This window comes from Apteryx mantelli, chromosome 5, assembly GCF_036417845.1.
Source record: "Apteryx mantelli isolate bAptMan1 chromosome 5, bAptMan1.hap1, whole genome shotgun sequence".
In the NCBI taxonomy this organism is placed as follows: domain Eukaryota; kingdom Metazoa; phylum Chordata; class Aves; order Apterygiformes; family Apterygidae; genus Apteryx; species Apteryx mantelli.
In genome coordinates this window covers 7,812,262-7,829,859 of record NC_089982.1, presented here as the reverse complement: position 1 = coordinate 7,829,859, position 17,598 = coordinate 7,812,262, and the positions used below count along the sequence as shown (strand labels likewise).

General features: G+C 38.2%; 1 protein-coding gene across 1 annotated transcript in view; it reads left to right on the top strand.

Moving 5' to 3' along the window:
- The window catches only part of MAPK10 (mitogen-activated protein kinase 10), a 192,912-nt gene that overhangs the window by 85,704 nt on the left and 89,610 nt on the right, over nt 1-17,598 (top strand). The window contains exon 3 of the mRNA XM_013957369.2: nt 13,250-13,321. Within this exon, the coding sequence (XP_013812823.2) occupies nt 13,250-13,321 (72 nt within the window). The remainder of the gene's footprint in view (nt 1-13,249; nt 13,322-17,598) is intronic.

Sequence of the window (17,598 nt, the reverse complement as noted above, 5' to 3'; positions counted from 1 at the left end):
ATGCATTTGATATTTTCTACTTGGAATGATTAACATTCTCTTCTCTTCAGATTGTGTCTGATGGAAAATATTAATCCTTTAGCCCCTCAGATCATTGAATTCTTTCCTACTTTGAAAAGTATGACCAAACATTTCCTTACTCTCTCTCCAAATTCTTTTGTGAATCTCCAAAGATATCATGTGATGATCAAATATTATTTGGAAACTCAAAGAATTAGCAATTCCCCTTCAACAAATGAAATAGGAAAGTGTAAGTTGAATTATAGCTCTGCGATTGCAGCTAAGGAGGAACATTATGTCCCATGAAAATCCAGTGTATTTCATGCTGTAATATTTTTATTATTTAATACAAAAAAAGATTACCACTACAGGAAAGTATTTTGCCACAAACTGAGTGATCTTTTTTCAGTGTTGCTGTTTTATCTTCACCTGACTGACTTTGTTTTGTGCCACTTGGCATTGGAAAGTAGACTAAATTTGGCACGTATGATTCCCTGAGGGCGTTCCATGCTTTGGAAAAGACCCAGAGGTAGGATTTTTTCATACACGATTCTGAGAGTGGAACATCCCAGCTCTCAGCTGTCCCTGCCCATTGAAATAGTCTGCAGGGGACTCTGATCAGTCAGGGTTTTGTAGGGTAATAACTTGAAGTGAGTCAGGGTCCCAGACTACTGGAGGTTGTCCATGGGATTCAAGAAAATCCTCATTCCTCTCCATTTTCTCTTACCCCTGTTCCTTTGTTTAATCCATGTTGGCCTATTAAAAATGAAAGATCCTAGAAACATAGATTGATTGCAGATATGTCTCCTGACATATTGGCAGTAGTGTGAAAAGGCTGCTGTGATACATACAGTGGAGATGCAAATGCAAGTTTCTGTTGCAGCAAAGCTGGAACATGGGAATTCTCTGCTGACCTGTCTGCATCTGCTTTTAATGGTTTCTCCCAGAAGATTCACAGGAAAATACAAGAAGCCATAAATAAGCATGTACGATATCACATGTACAGTAAAGCCTCAAGTAGGAGGACGCTAATTCAAGTCCTAAAGCATAACATCTTATTGCCTTTAACCATTAGTTATTATGAATCTGGATAGCCTCATTTTTCAATTAAGGATCAAATCTGCATTAAATTCCTGGCCTCAGCAGACTTTCTGCAACAGTAAGTCTGTTCCTTGGTCTAACTGAAGTTTACATGAAGAAGTGTTTCTACTTGCCATCTTTGAAATTCCCACCCTCTGACTTTATCAAATGTCCCTTTGTTCTAATACTATGGAGCAAAGAAAATGCAAACCATCAGTTGCTTTCTTGAGACAGTTTAACTTTATGTGTTTTAATACATCATTCTTTGTTTCACTCAGATCTAAAGTAATCAGTCTCAGGCTTTTTTTTATTTGAGAGTCTTTTCTCGTCACCTGGGAGTTTTCCCATAGCCCTACTAATTTTTGTTGTCCTTCTATGAACTCCTCTGCAGACAACAAAATGCAGTTGGCACCCAACCTAGAGAAAATAATAGCAACTGAGTGAAGACTAGATGACAAGAACCTAACAGGAACATGACTCATTTTTAATCACCCCTTATCTGTCCAGTCTAAGTTCACAAAGCTCTGTAAATTCTTTTTTAACATACTAGTTTGTGGGCATCTATATAATAAATCACTAACGATAACTTTCATGATTCCATATCTTTGCGTTAATCAACTATGACATTCCTCATTTTGCTTACAGGAAAGCAAGTGAGATTGGTTATTGGAGCAACAATGCTCAGCCGCAGTAGGTATGTCTTCCGTAAATATTTCTCTTCTGCTTGTTTTGTAAGAAGACCCTAAACTTTCAATTGTGCACATTGGATATCCATTGCATCTGGTATTCTAGTTAAAGCATAGTTTTATTTCTTTTTGCTTTTTTTGTTATTATTTCTAGTTTAGCTACTAAATAGAAGCTAAGCCTTTTCAAATTGGGAAACAGTTTTGAAGAAGTTTGGTAAATGCTGCACTTCAGATTTTGTGTAGATAATGCAAGAACTTCATGGCCAAATCTGATATAGCAGTGAAGGAGAAATGCCTGTTTGGAGAAACAACAAAAAAAAAACCCTGTGAGGAATTATTACAATATCCTAATTGTAGTATCAGCGCACACTTGCAGCAGCTAATGTGTGCAGACAACCAAGGAAACCAAAGAAGAAAATGTTGTGTAGACACATCAGTCAGCTTACAGACAGACAAGGGGCAGCTGGTTCTCAGTTGTAAGGTAATGAAGACCAGATAAACTAGACCAAGCTGTTTTTTTTCCTAACAGAAAAGGTTGAATTTTCATCAAAACCTAAAAAAACTAGGAACTTTTCAGTTGACAAATGCCCAAGTCTTATTTTCACTTTTTATCCCCAAACAAAATCGCTTCTTGATTTTCTGGGATAAGAACTGTTTTTTGTTGTTGTTTTTTTTTTTGAAAATAATTCTGTATTAGTGTTTTGATTAGCACAAAGCCAGTTATCCTTTGAAAAACTTGTACCCAGCATTAACTACAGCTAGATTGGAGCAAGGAAATATGCGTTCATGGGGTCTTTGTACCTTACCTAGTGCTATGGGAGTCTTGGTTTCTTCAGCCTTTCCACTCTAGCATGACACATTCTGAACAGCAGCAGTGTAAGTAGCTGGAGAGATACTAGCAGCAGACATGCTGCTCTTTCCAGACGCACATCATATTTGATTTAATTATCGATCATAAGAAACAAGGACCTCTTCTTTTTTCATTAACAAATTTCTCTCATATATTTAGAATTTTAATCAATACATTCTAGAATGTATTAAAATATATCTTGTGTCTTTTTGAACAAAATGTAACTTCCATTTTTAACAGCAGCAATTTGCAATAAATCCTGCTTACGTCTCTGAGATGAGTAGTTCCAGTAGCGCTTTTTATGGGAGTATTAAAACTTACAAATGTTAAAGCTTAGGAGGAGGAAAAGCTTTTCAGAAGAGAAGGAATCTGGATTTTAGATGTTTGAGAAATAAGCTGTTTTGTTCTATAGCTGCAGAATTTACAGTGTAATCTACTCATGGGCACAGATTTGTACCCCATAGCTAAGCCTTTTATGTTTTGTCAAGTAATAGTATTTTTAGCTGTTGCAGCTATTGTATTAATAAGTAAATACAAACCAAGGATAAATCAGGGGGGATTGAGCATCCTGACTTTGCAGATAACCTGAAACAACTACCCTTGCTTCGAGCAGGGGGGTTCGACAAGACATCTCCTGAGGTCCCTTCCAGTGTGAATGATTCTGTGACTCTGTTCTCTGAATAACTGTGAGAGGGGGGAGTTGGCCTGTTCAGTTCAATGCCCAGTTAACTTGTTCTTTAAAGTTACAATGATAAGTGCTGACATTTCAGTTCAGCAAGTTATCCCGTAGTCTTAAACTGCTTTTCATATCTCCAGCCATGCAGTCCTTGACAATAGGAAAGATGAGTCTGAAATGATTTAATATCAAATAAGTACAAGCATGACTGAATATTATTTTGTTTTCCTACTTTGTTCCTCTTGCATCACCAAACCATCCATTTCTCTTCTAAAGGAAGCTGCCATAGTGATTCCAATTTAATCTACCATAGTGCCACAAAATCAAGGGGCCCTGAAACAGGATTTATATCTAGATCCCTGCTAAGTGGCCTGGCCTTTCAATACATTTCTCCCTAAGGTAGAATTTCTGCTGTTGACTAACCTCAGCTAGGATGTTCATTCTTTTATGTGCACCCTTCACTGATGGGATGATTAACTTGCATAACAGAACAGCATATTAAGGCCGAGATCCAATGTGCAGATCAAAGTATTAGAAATTTTCTCTAATCTGTTAGAACTAAGTATGTGTAATTTAGTAAAATATATTAACAAAATATTTACATGTTATTGTTTTCTTAGGTAGTATAGGTTGTTCGAGGTTTGTCCTGAGTGTATATTGTCTCCTGGTTAAAGAGTAAGAACTGAGAGTAGATCTGTGTATCTTGTTATGTTAAATGGTTTCATTTAGTTCTAACCTTCTGACTGTCTACATTGTCTAGACATCAGCTCTAGGCTTGAATGAGCCAATCAGCTCTGTAACTTGGGAAAATACAGTACAACTTTTCTCTCTTTATTTGGAAGCCAGCTGGAATAACAAAAGCCTATTTGGCCTCTAGATAATGAAGAATTTGGTTTAAAATACAGATCACCCTGATCTGAAAATCTGCAGAATTCAAGAGTATTTAGAAAGTGTTTGATTATAATACCAGCAATACGTGAATAGATCACAATGTGAAAAGATCGAAATGGAAAAATGAGTTCTGTGAAATTTCTTAAACAACAGATTTTTTGATGCGCCAAGATAAAATGTTTTTGTGCCACTAAATGACTACATTGCTTTGACTTAATCTATTCATTAACAACTGTAATACTGGAGCAAGTATGGAAAACCATCTTGTTAGCATCCTGCATGAGGTGGAAGAAAATGAAAGAATGGTATGATATTCTAGATGTGTATATGTTAGTTCATTCAGAGCAGGACTGCACTTCTGAACCAAATGTCCCTATTGTGCTCACTTGCATCTCTTGGTTGTCATTGTGGAGTTGTGTTGAAGCACATGAACTTGATCCTTTTTGTATGAAACAAAACCAGATGTGCTCCAGGAACACACTTAATGCACACTAACCACTAACGCGCCTTTGGTTCACGGCAGCGGCCTACAGATAAATCTGAAACAAAATCTCTGAAACACAGGTAGTGGAATGGCAGGTACTCAGCACCAGCTGTTTCAGCCTGCGTGAGCCTGTTGCATGGCACTGCTTGCTGATGCAAACCTGGCCTCCTTGTCACTACAGGCAACGTTCATGAGTGCTTTGTCATGCTTTGGGGAACTCAGAAAAGCTCGTTCTCATTACTCTAATCAGCTGCCAGGCGACAAGTCTGTTTCTTTTATGCCATGTATGTATGTTAAACATGGGTGAAATACTCGAGGTAAATATTTATTGATGTTGCTTAGAGTAGACAGTAATTGAATATTTTTCTCTCTCTATTCTGTAGAATGCTTGCCATTTTCACCAGTGATAAAAGGCCAAGGTTGTCTCCGTTGAAGGCAAATTTAACTGAATTTGAATTAGGTTTGGAGGTTGTACTCTGACTTGGGAGTGTATTAAAAATAGTTTTGATGTGATTCATTACATACCTTCAGGCATTTTTACCACTTATATTTATCTAAGGAACAGTTTTTTATTGATTTTTGGAGGGAAATAGAGTAAAACAGGTTTCTGAGAAGGCAGAATTTTTCATTCAGCTGCAATGAGGCTGCTACCTCAAATTTATTTTTCTCTTCAAGAAAGAGCAGACTAAACCCAAGTGCCAGAATGGAAAAAATGCAGCAAAAAGTCTTGCTTTCACCATTATGGTAAAGGTTATTTGCCTGATGGTAGGCAACTAATAAGCAGTTTACTGTGCTCTATTCTTGCTAATTAGATTTTCTTTGTTTTTTTTGTGATGGTAATAGCCATGATCTTGCACACTGATCATGGGAGGTTCATCCCGTGCTAATTCAGAGCCGCTTCCAACATCAAAGTCTAATTTAATGCCCCTAAAAAGTGGCTAGATTTTGTTTTCTCTTTGAATTTACCTCACAGAATGAAGACACTCAGCTACAAATGAAAAGATGGTATAAGAGATTGTGGTAAGGTCATCATAAACTTTGACTAATGAACCCACTGCAATGCCCACAGAGCAGGTCATTTCTCTGATGGTACCTGTTGGTAAAATAGCTAAGTAAGTGTATGGGTGGTCAGTGCGACTTTGAAAGTCTGTTTCCTAACAAATAAAAATACCCAGGAGCCACCTGAAATAAATGTGAGCTGTAGGCACACGACATTTTTGACTGTTGTAACTTGGGTATTACAGCAAGTATTGATAAGTGTGGAAACTCAGCATGATTGGCTTGAGAATACATAGGAAGCTCATCTTTTCCTGTCTTCTGCCTGTAAGCTGTGATCATTAGGAAAAACTGCTCATCAGTCTTTGCAGTCTGTCTTTGCAGTTTGAATGCTCTTTGATAAATATTTTCTCCAAAAGCCCTTTCAGTGCTATTCCTAAGTTCTCTCTACCTGTCGGCTTTCTGTTGCAGCAGTTCGCTTTTAGAACTGCTTGCATGATTCTTATAAATTTTTAAAAGCTGTCACTTCTCATCTCAGTGTAAGATAAGCTGTTACTGTTGGGATTTAACCCGAATAATTACCCTATTCACATCATTGCTTTCCCCAGTTATTCCAAGCATAATTAAAATGATAGCATAGACACAACAGAAAAACACTCCTCCTCAGTAGAACACTCCTCATCTCTTATTAATCTACTTGCAAATTTCAGTTCTTATTTATTCCCTGTCAGGTCCTGAAGCTTCTTGCCAAGCAGTTGATTTCATTTAAACTGATACTGAAAACACTCTGTTGTTGTAGTGCTCTAAATTAGAACTGAAAAAATGAGGTTCTACAAGAATTGCTGATAAGCCCAAAGGTCTGGTCTTTCAAGACCAAGTTTGATAGGATATTTGGGCATATATAGCCCAAGCATAACTGGCAACAATGGTCTGAAAAATTCAGACCTTCATAATGCCGTCCCTGTTTAACACAATGAAGATTCTCCCCTTTTGATCATCTTTGTGAAACACACATCTTAATTTTCCTCACATCATCGTAGTGGTTCCTAAATCCAGCTTAGCATTTTCTGTCTACTGCATCCAAGGCCTAAAAAGTTTGGACTGATGGTCGATTTAGGAAGAATGTCCTCTTTCCATTTATGAGGGATACTGTCAGATAAAGCACTACCGTCTCAAGCTACATCTCCCTGCTGCTGGGGGTTGCCAAGCTGATGACTGATCCTTTCAGCTCTGTCTGTACTGCATGACAGATGGATGCCAAGGTGCATCCTCCAATCCTGCAGGTGTTTGGACTGGAGACCTGCCGGTGGTATACTATTATCCCCTTCCCGCATGCTTGAATTTCTTTCTTAGAGAAACCATAAGCATAAAGGCTTCAAACGTAAAGGGTAGAGAGGACAGTGTGTGCTCCTGGTGTATGGTCGGGTCCCTCCCAACAGGAAGCTGTGACACTGTCGTATGTGTAACTGGGCCTGGGAGCTCAGAAGGGCTCTAGATCCTGCACTGTAAACACAGGTTTCATACCTGACAGGTGTCTTGCTATGGGACTGAGTGAAGGCAAGTCCTGCCTGCAGATATGTGGCCTCTCTAGCCATGTAGCACCCTATCTATTGGCTTTCTATGAATGAATAGAGAGTCCTATGAAAGCTGTTATTACCACACTGGGCACAGTGACACTCAGAGGGCCAGCATGTAAAGAAGGCAAAGCCCATATATGAAATTGGATTGGACTGGGAATCTAAAATTATCATTCGCTTCCTAGCTCGCTGTGTCACCCTGTGTGACTTTGGTCAGCTCTTCATTGTTTCATATGTCCAGCAATACAAAGAGGCGAAATCAAAAGATGTGGTGTACTGGCAATATTCTGTAACTTTTTAGTTGTTCTCCTTGTTGTTTATACAGAGTGGAATAATCATATTTCAGTGAAGGAAAAAGATAGTTACAGGAGTGTGATCCCAGGGGCGCTCTAAGCCTCAGAGTACTGATAAACTACTGTGATTAGAGCATGTATTTTTAAAGAAAGGGGAGAAGAGTTCCACTATTGGAAACACATGAAATGACTCAAACACATTTTCAAAACAGGAAACATTAAAAATTCATAAATGCTAATCTTTTAACATTAGTGTTTTTCAGAAAAGGATTTTATGTGACAGTTGAATTGATAAATTGCCCCATCTCACTGAAGCGGGACAGGATGTTTCTTGTGTACTTTTTAAAATAACTTTAAATGGTCGTGTAATTTCAATATTTTTTCCATGCTCTAAATCTTTTAAAATCTGCTCGTGAATGAAATATAATGAGGCAGCAAGTAATATTTTAATTAACCTTTTGTAGCATGAGTATAAAACTACCTGCCTGTGAAGACATGCAGCACATTCGCTGTACCCATTGTGCACACGTGATGTAGTCTCATGGTAATATCAAATATGCAGAAATGCTGGATTTGGATCTTGATATGAATATATATCGTTCCCCTTTATTATTGAGATTATCATGCCTGGTGGCACTGGGAATGGGTTATAGCATATTGTCAGGTAGCGTTGTGCGAGTCTGTTTAAATCTTCCAGTTTGCAGCCATGCCTTGCCAGGCTTTATCTAGTGATATTTTATGTGCAAGTAGCTCTGCGTATGATACCTTCAGCTGCAATTTGCCTTTTATTTAAATTTGAACTTGGACTTTAAAAAAAATTTCACGCAGGGTTGTTTTTGAAATGCGATTTGTTCACAATTCATTTTACCATAGGACATGTAAACACCTCTTGGAGTATAGCCAAGAAAGCGTGTGAAGTGGTGAGAACAAGCACCCAGGCTAGGATTGGGGCTTGCTTTACTTAAGCAGCCAGAATGCTGGTTTAAACACATGTCAAACTGCTGCTGCAGTTCTTCGTTGCATCCTGGTTTGGTGTACTTGCCATAGCTGATTCTGCTTTGGGGTGAGGTGAAAAGTCCTGCCTGTCTAGGCTGTGATAAGGAAAGCAGTCTCCCGGTAGGACAGTTGGCTCCGTACTGCCTCGGAGCTAAAAAGGTACATGGAGCTTTCCTGAGGCTCCACAGTTGTCTTCCCTATTGTCCTAAAAGGCTTTCAGTGTGCTTTGACATGCCAAGGCAAGGTCCATGGCGCTTGATGGATTTGCCTGTTAAGTTACGCAGGATGAGAAACAGCTCTTGAAGAGATTTTCTGAAAAGAAAGTGACTGTGGTACTTTCTTCAGTCCATGGAGCTTTCTCTACCCTAGATCTAGGCTAGAGAGGTAGCTTGGAGGGAACATGATCGATGCCAGTGCTGAGACTCTCCTAGGACCAGTATGGCAGAAGTTTAGGCCTCAGGCTCAAAGTTTGCATCTTGTGGGCCTAAAGCAAACCCAGGCCCTCCATTCATGATCCAGAAACCAATTATGTAAAGTACAGTGCCATCAGGGAATAAAAACAAGCCTCCCTAGGCCGAAAGACGAGGTGCTAAGTTGCCCAGAGGTTCGCTGTGTACCACCATACATAGCTACGAGCGCGAGGAAGGAACAGCAGAAAGATTTACTGCAGGAGGCTGTATCTGAGAACTGCCGTTCCTATTACTTTTCTAGTCTGCTTTGTCTGCTTTCACCGTTCTGTTTCCTCTCCGCTGTCAGTAATTATTCTAATAGTATTGATTTAATTCTTTCAGCCTTCAAAGAGCTGTGTGAATAATAATGAGTTTATCCTCATGACCCCGGGAGGGGAAGATAAGCGTTATTAAAAATAAACAATCCTTCTTGATAAAAGACAGATTTGGCAGAAGCACCGGGGGGAATGCGAAGTTCCTGCCTGAACCTTGGGCATGTCATTAGCCCACGTTCTGTCTGGAAGTGGAACTGCTGATGGGGAAGAGGAGTTTGGTGAAGAAGAGCATGGCTAAGCAGCAGGCTGGGCAGAGGGCAGACCTCGGTGGTATCTTCACAGTGCCAGATTGCAGTTCTCTTGGGGGCTGTGCCGTTGGATGCTCTGAGGATTTTCAGCTTTTTCTGTCTGTGGGTTTTGGGTTGTTTTTTTTCTGAGAAGCAGGAGATGATAAAGAGTTCACTGAGGAATTGCCAGAGCTTTGCTGTCCTCTTAGTCTTGCAAAAGTCCTGACACAGCAGGAGTGAGCCTTGGAAAAGGCAAAGAGAGGAAGTGCAAGCACGCATGCATGTGTGTATTCTTGGTGAGGGGAAGATGGAAAGCTCAGAAGGTGATTTCTTTATTCTAATAGAGCTTCTTTTTTGATTTTAAGAGAAAGCAAGTCTTTTAATGAGTCTTTACTATTGTCCTGTGATCCATCTTATCAATGTATATATAAAAAGAGGAAAATAAGGCACAAGTGGGTTTTTTGTTTTTTGTTTTTTGGTGTTTTTTTTTCCACAGAGCAGGCTTAAAATCATCTTGCTCCATGATATGAAAGAGGAAAAGGTATGGAGAAAGTAAGGTCAAATATCAGAGCCTTGTAGCTGATACCTTATGAAAAACAGCACATCCTGCTTACATTATAAGCCTGCACAGTCATTTTCTTACACTTGTCTTCACTCCTACTTTCCTCCTACTATTTTAGTGCCTCCTAGTTTTGTCTTGGCTGAAACTAGATCATAATATCTTTGCTGGTGAGACCTATTTGTTTTTATAGGTTCGGGTATACAGATGCTTCGTTTCCAGTGGATGATTTGAGATCCTATTGTGTTGCTATTTCATAGACAGTTTTCCTTCCTGTGATGCTACGGAGGTCTTTGGCTACCCAGCTAGATGCCAGCTTTGGTTGTTACAAAATGTTTTGTTTTACCGGCACTGTTCTGTTCTCCCAGTTCTTCCTACCCCGGATGATGATTTTGTTCGAGGTTGAAAAGAGAAAGAGTCAGAAATAGGCTAAAAAAACATGGGACAACTTGTGCTCTCCCCTGACGCTCAGATCCCAACATCAGTGGAGCTGTTTGTTGGTAACTTCTTGCTTTGTAGCTGCTTCGTGTGGTGACACAGTTTTCTCAGCATCAGGCTGGCTGTTTATTTGCTTTACACTGACACATCCCCAATGTATTCAGCGATGTAGTGTCGCCCACACCAGAGGAGATATGACCACGGATATTTACACAGTTGAGTGTGACTGTATTTTCTGCATTAAGAAATTAGAAGTTATCAATATGTAATTATTTATAGCTTACTGACGGGAATCTTTTATAAATTTCACATACAAGGAAACACATTATGAAAAACATGAACTCAAATCTTTCTTGGCCTGCGTTCACAGTCTTACAGACCTCTCTGCTACAGAACCGTATTCTCCTTCCTTGTGTACATTTGGAGGTTCTCAGCTCTCTAGTGCTTCATTTGATATAGGTCGTGTACAGAGGAATATGAGTATTGATCTAGGCCGTTAAAGCATATCATACTTGCATTATTTTATAAGCAGTAACTGCATGCAAGGACAACGTAATAAATTGAAAAATGTATTCCAGTTCATAAAATCCACCAGTTCATTGCTTTGCTCAGGGTGACTATTAACAGTTACGGTCACCCCTGTGCAAAACTGAGGAGCTGTATATTAGTAGTAATGCACACGAAATATAAGGTGCCTTCTCGATAGACGCTTGCAGCAAATTCAGTGAGGAGCCAAATTTCCCAAGTTTTCTTCCTGTCCTTCCTTCACTTTACATTTTTTGACTCTGTCTTGGAAGTGATATGTTATGAATGACGACATTTAAACCACGGATTATTGTATCAATATAACGCGTCCAGTCAATAGGGTTTTACAGTGTATCCTTCTGCAGAGTGAGAGCGTAATAACCTGCTGGCTTTTCAGCAATTGCTGAGAATATGACTAATGTTAAAAGCTTTTTTTCTTCTTTCTTCCTCCTTCTCATTTTAATACTAATCCTCTGTGGAATGGAGGCTCCAGCAGTGACTCACTGAGCAGTGAGGCAGCAGTCTCAGAAACTGTAACCTGATGCAGAAAAGGTCAGGCACTTGCTTTCATAACAGGATTATTCATTCATTCATTCATTAAAAATTAAACACACGTGGGAGCACACAATACATTCAAGTTTGCAAGTATTGCTGGATACTTGCTTGTAGTTTCTTAAGTCCAGGTCGGTTTGTGCAGGTTGGAGTTACTCCAAATAAAGTCTTTTTTACTTAATGGCATTTACACGTGAAGTTTGTTAGTAGTTCCTATCTCATACAAGTCAATATGACAGGGCCGTAAGGAGTCAAGCAAAGTTTTAGAATCATGGCTATAGCTTAATGAGGTGATGGTTTCCTTTCTTAGCTATTTTACCTTTTGCAGTGAGCTTATATTTACAAGAAAAACATCAACTTCTACATTATCTCCTTTTATTTAAAAGTTGCCGATTTTTTAACTATACTGTTCCTTTGCTGAAGTAGGGTCTTGCAGACAAATCAGTGTAAGTTCCAGTGTGCTGTGGCACAGGTATGTATTTAGCCTGATGTCATCTGTGTGTTTATTCTTGTTGGTGTCCCATGTTAGAATGCTGCTATGGAAGGGCTGATTAGTGAGAGCTGAATGTGATGCTATGGAGTTAAGAAAGTAAAACCAGCTGTAATGGGGTACACCGGGAGGCCTGTCCACTCCGGTATCAGCCTCTCTTTGCCAGTATCAGATGCCTGTGAAAGGATATAAAAATAGGGTAAGCATGTAGTGGCAGTCTGTGACTAAGGATCTTCTTGAGTCTGAGGGGGTATTTCTGAGGTTAATAGCCGTCAGTGGATTTTTCCTTGTATGAATTTGCTTAATTATATTAGAATCCATGTCAACTTCTGACATCCACAGGAACTCGAAGCAGGGTTTCACAGTCTGACAAAATAGGGTATGAAGAGTTCTTTCCCTTTGCTTATCCTGACCTGCTGCTTCGTAACTTAATTTGATGCCATCTACTTGTTTTAAGAAATAGAGAAACAGTGTCTTCCTTTTCACTTTCACTATGCCACTCAAAATTTTATGGATTCTGACATATACCCACTCAGTTCTTTCCTAGGCTGAAAAATCTCGGTTTATACAGTTGTTTCATGCAAGGAATTCATATGTGCTTTGGAGCACTGTTACTCCCCTTTTCTGTACCTTTTCTAGTTCTAAGATACTCTTATTAAGATGAGGGCCAGAACTACGCATAATATTCATTAAGTGGTTGTGCCATGAATTTGCACAGTGATATAATTGTGTTCTCTGTTTTCTACAACTTTCCTAATAATTGCCAATTTAGGATTTGAGCTTTTTTTCCTCCCTGAAATATTAACGCAGTCTCCCATTCCCATGTTGTATAAAACTTTGTGGGCCTGATTTTGGTTTTGTTGATGTAGGAATATACAAATTGCAAGATAAACTCTGAGGTAATGACTTCAGTTACTATGAAGTTTTGCTGATATAATCAAGTCATATTTAAGGCCGTAACCTTCACCAGCATTAGAAAGACTTTAGAGCTTATTGCCAGTCCAGTGTTCTATACAATTACTATTATTAAAGGTCTGGGTACCAACACAGGTTGCTTTTATAACCCCAAAGTAGTTAGAACAGTACTGTACTTGCACATCAGCAACACACACAAGATTTTTATGTTTACTTTTCTTTAATTGCAGGTATTTATGAGCCGCCATTTCTTGTACTATTGTGGTGAACCTACCCTGGATGTGAAGATTGCCTTTTGTCAGGTGTGTGTTCCTTACAGGTAAAACAAGGTACAGTACACCCTTGTATTTCATTTTTGCTGTTCATGCTATAAAACTATAACAGAAAAAAAGTGAATTTCAGCAGCCCTCAGAGAGTAACTGGTTATAAGAAATATAGTAAATAGAAAAACTAGCAGAATGTATCACAAAAATTCCTTTTTTACTTACTTTGGTTGTCATAGTTTGTTCTAAATGATTTTTGATTTTGCTTTGCCAAAACGGTAATTAACGTGCTGAGACTTTTTAAATATAAAAATAGCAGCAGAGCTTTTCAAACAACAACAGTTTTCTCTGTAAATCCCATTAACCTAATGATGAATCAAACAGAAAATCCTTAATCCAAAATAAGTGTACCTATATAGACACTTTCACTGAAATATGCAAATTAAAACTATTTTATCTTAGCTTTAGTTTTTGTGAGACAAAGCTTAATGTTGTAGTGCATGACTGCAATTTTATGTCCATTAGTCTATGATAAGCATAGGGAAGATAGTCGAATTTGGGGGGGGCTTGTAATATATCCAGTTGGACAAAACGTATATTATACAGGTTCTGGGGTCATAAGACTGCACTGTAGCCAATTCTATACTTTTAAATTAGCCTTGAAATTGTTCGGTCACAATGCTTTAAAATCTATAAGGATGAAAACAAGGTGGAGAAAAAAGGAGATTGATTTGTCCAAGTTTTGTTTCTGTTGGTTAGATTAAGCTAGTTAACATGCATATCTGTCACAAATTTGTGAATGTGCTTTTACATTATGAATGTAAAGATGACTTTTCCTGCTTACTTATCCTGCAGAATGTTTTGTGTTTGAACTCAGTCTCTTCCTAAATTTTTTTGGTGAGATGGAATACCAGTAATCTGACTAGTTGGAGGGACATGCTTTATTTTTCGAGGGGTGAGAACAGTGCATCTTTCTTAGAAATGGAATTACGGTAAACATTTTTTCCCCTTATATTGCTTTGGATCCAATTAACTGAAAGTACAGTTCCAAAAAAGAAAGGGCTATTGGCTGTATGTAAACATTTAAGACAAAGCAATAACAGGTGTTGTGAGTTTTGTTTTGTTTTTAACTCAGCAGCTCTAAATATTTACTCTACTGAGTAGGTTTTCCACTTCTTCAGCTCTGTAATTTGTAAACCATCAGCTCTAAGATGGATCTTTGTTTTTTGGTTCAATAACATTTAATATTCTTCTTTGTTCTTTTTGGTCTCCTGCTCTTCATCATCCTCACAAAAATAGTCCAAAACAACCTCATATATCTAGGTCAAAAAAATTTTTTTGGGGAAAAAAAAACATTTAAGCAAACATAGTATTTTTCTATTTCTGCAGAGTTCACTTGCCAAAAGAAATTAGTGATTTTTCACTGTGCAGAATACAGCTTTTTGCATAGCATATGTGTGCAGAAGAAAAGTATTCTTCACCGTTTTCTCTTACGTTCAGTAGTCCTTTAGTGTGGACATCAGTGCATGACCAAAAGTGTCATTGCACTTATGGTTTTGTAATTAGACTCCATAGTGAAACCGTTCTGCTGTAATTTCTCCTTTGTAGTTTCTCTAACTTACTAAAAAACATTCAGAGGCACATACAGAACTGAGTGTATTTACAATGATTTTTGTTAAAGAAGATACAAGCAAATTAACAAGTGTTTGGCTGAATCCACTTCACTGAGTGATAAAAATTCATGTTTCATGCCTGCAAAAAGAACTCAGAGAAGAGTCATCCAGTAAATATGTGCAAGAGAGAATATTCTGACATTGCAGGAAACAGGATTTTATTCTTCAAGCACTTATGGCACAAATGCTTTTTCAAGGTCTTCAGATCATCAGAGTTAACCTCCTAAGAATAAAAGCTAGTTCAGGCTTCACATTAATTTCTTCTCTCCACTAAGATAGGCCCTGATCCAAATAATGCTTAAGTATGTACTTAGCTTTAGGTGCAAGAATAGTCTCTCTGTAGAGAATGAAGTGTTTTGTTGCATTAAGACCTTAGCTGTCATGGACGCTGTCCATTTGTGTTACATAGGAGAGCGTATGCGATGTATGTGCAGCCTGGTCTAAATGCCCAAATCATTTTACAGGCTGTTCAACAGTCTCCAGGTAGTAATACTGTTTATTCCATGCTTATTCATAATGCTAATGTGGAAATCAAATGCCCTTTGGTTTATTAAGAATTGTTCTGAGACAAGTATAAAGAACTGGTTCCCTTGTTTCTGGGAATATCTTTGGGAGACTTACATCTGCAGACTCAGCAAATCTCAGGGGTTAAGGGACTGGTGTTAGCAAATGAAAATGGCGTGAGAGCAGAATGGTAATCATCAGCAAGACGTAGATTCTGCCCCCTCAGATCTTGAGATGTCTGCAGCTGACAAGGATCCCAACAGTATGGACAACAGGGACCCCAAATACATGTAGTCTCCAGTGAACATAATCAAACTCAATGCATTTTTCTTGTGGTTCAACAAATCCAAAAATCATTTGTGTTTTATAAACATGCATTAGACATCAGCAAGTGTGTATGGTATAGTTTGATCCTGTCCTGTGGAGTTACCAAGATGTTAAGCTAGTTTCTGCTTATAGCCAACTAAATCCTTTACACAGTTGTGAGCAGATGGTGGCCATTTAGTTTTTTTTAAATGTCCACATAGGTTGTTTTTAAAAGTCCACGTAGGTGGTTAATGGAAGAGAGCAGTCTAAAAGTATTTATGTCTGGGCTGGATCCCTTAGTGTAGCGAGTGTAAATGACTACATTAATTTCTATGAAGATTTGCCGATTTATGGCAATCAACAACCTGTTCTTCTATGTGAGATCCTCTAGTGATAATATACTAGAATATACAATTTATCCAGTGGAGGAAGCTTTGAGTATCACAGTTCTGTGGCTAATATATTTACCACATAGAACAGAATTGTCAGTCTGATGAAAACTTATGATATATTAACATGCAGACTGGTTGTAGGCAACTAGAAGATGCAGGGATAAAGTCCTGCTCCCATTGAAGTTTCTGCATCATAACAGACTTTATACCAAATGTAGAGTTCTTCTGAAGTGTTGTTTTAGAGGTACAATATTGAAAATTACTCCAACGATTGTTACTAGTGTGCACAAGATTTTCTTGTAACAGGTATTTTGTGGGGAATTATTCTCTGATGGCCTATAAAGGCATAGCTTTTTATTCTATGACAAAAAGTGACATACACCTCATTATAACCTATTCCTCCTGACACAAAGCTTATGGCATTGAGTGTACTAGTTTTACATGATAAAATGCTAACTCAACAGGAATAGAGCATTACGGATTTCCAACTTAAGGAAAAAGAAAAACCCTCCTGAGAAATATGCAATAGCATAAATGGGATAAATATGGCTTTTTTTGCCCACATGCCATATAAAAATACGTAAGACTGGAATTACTGTAAACTTGTAGCCAAACATTCTCAAACAGCTATCTTTTTGATGGCTGAGGAAAATGTTATCTGGTTTTCTATCATAATAAGTAGGACAAGAAGATTTCACTCTTACAGAATTTAATGAGAAATTTTTAAGGCTGATATTGAATCGTATCTGTAGGACCCTACATGTTCTTAGTGAAGTGCAGCATGAGGCAGAGTACTAATTCTGAAGAGGTGAGGATATTAAAGTTTCAGTGCTGAATAATCCCATACAATGTCTAAAGAATGCCAACTGCCAGATCCATGTTTTCCAACATTTCATTTTGAATATACTGTTTATCAAAACAGACAAGTGTATCATCTACCAGAATTTTCCATGTTCAATAATATAAGCAGTTGCTGCATAGGATACCTTTATCTAGACTTTATTTAGACCCACCATAGTATTGTACAAGTTAAAAGCAGTTGTTCTGGATTCTCTGACTGCATTTCTAGATGTTTTTTTTCAGGGTTTAGTGCAATTATTTTTTGTTGTGGTATAATACAATTCCATGATTTTACTCAGGGGCAGTAGTCCCAATTTTTGCTTGTCTTCGAAGAACACATTTTTGATACTGGATGTTGTACTTCAGTAGTATTTTATAATGCTGCAATAATATTTTTTTTTACAGAGAGGAAAAGCAGGGCATTTGATAACTGAGATCAGATATCTGGGGCCTGGCCATGCACACATTAAGAAAATGTTTTATGTGAATTAGCAATGTACAGTCACATGGTAATTCCTAGATATGACATCAGCATTGGTCTTTATTGCACAGTTTAGGCAGTTTGGTGCCCCAGACACAATATGTCAGTGTTTTTGAAATG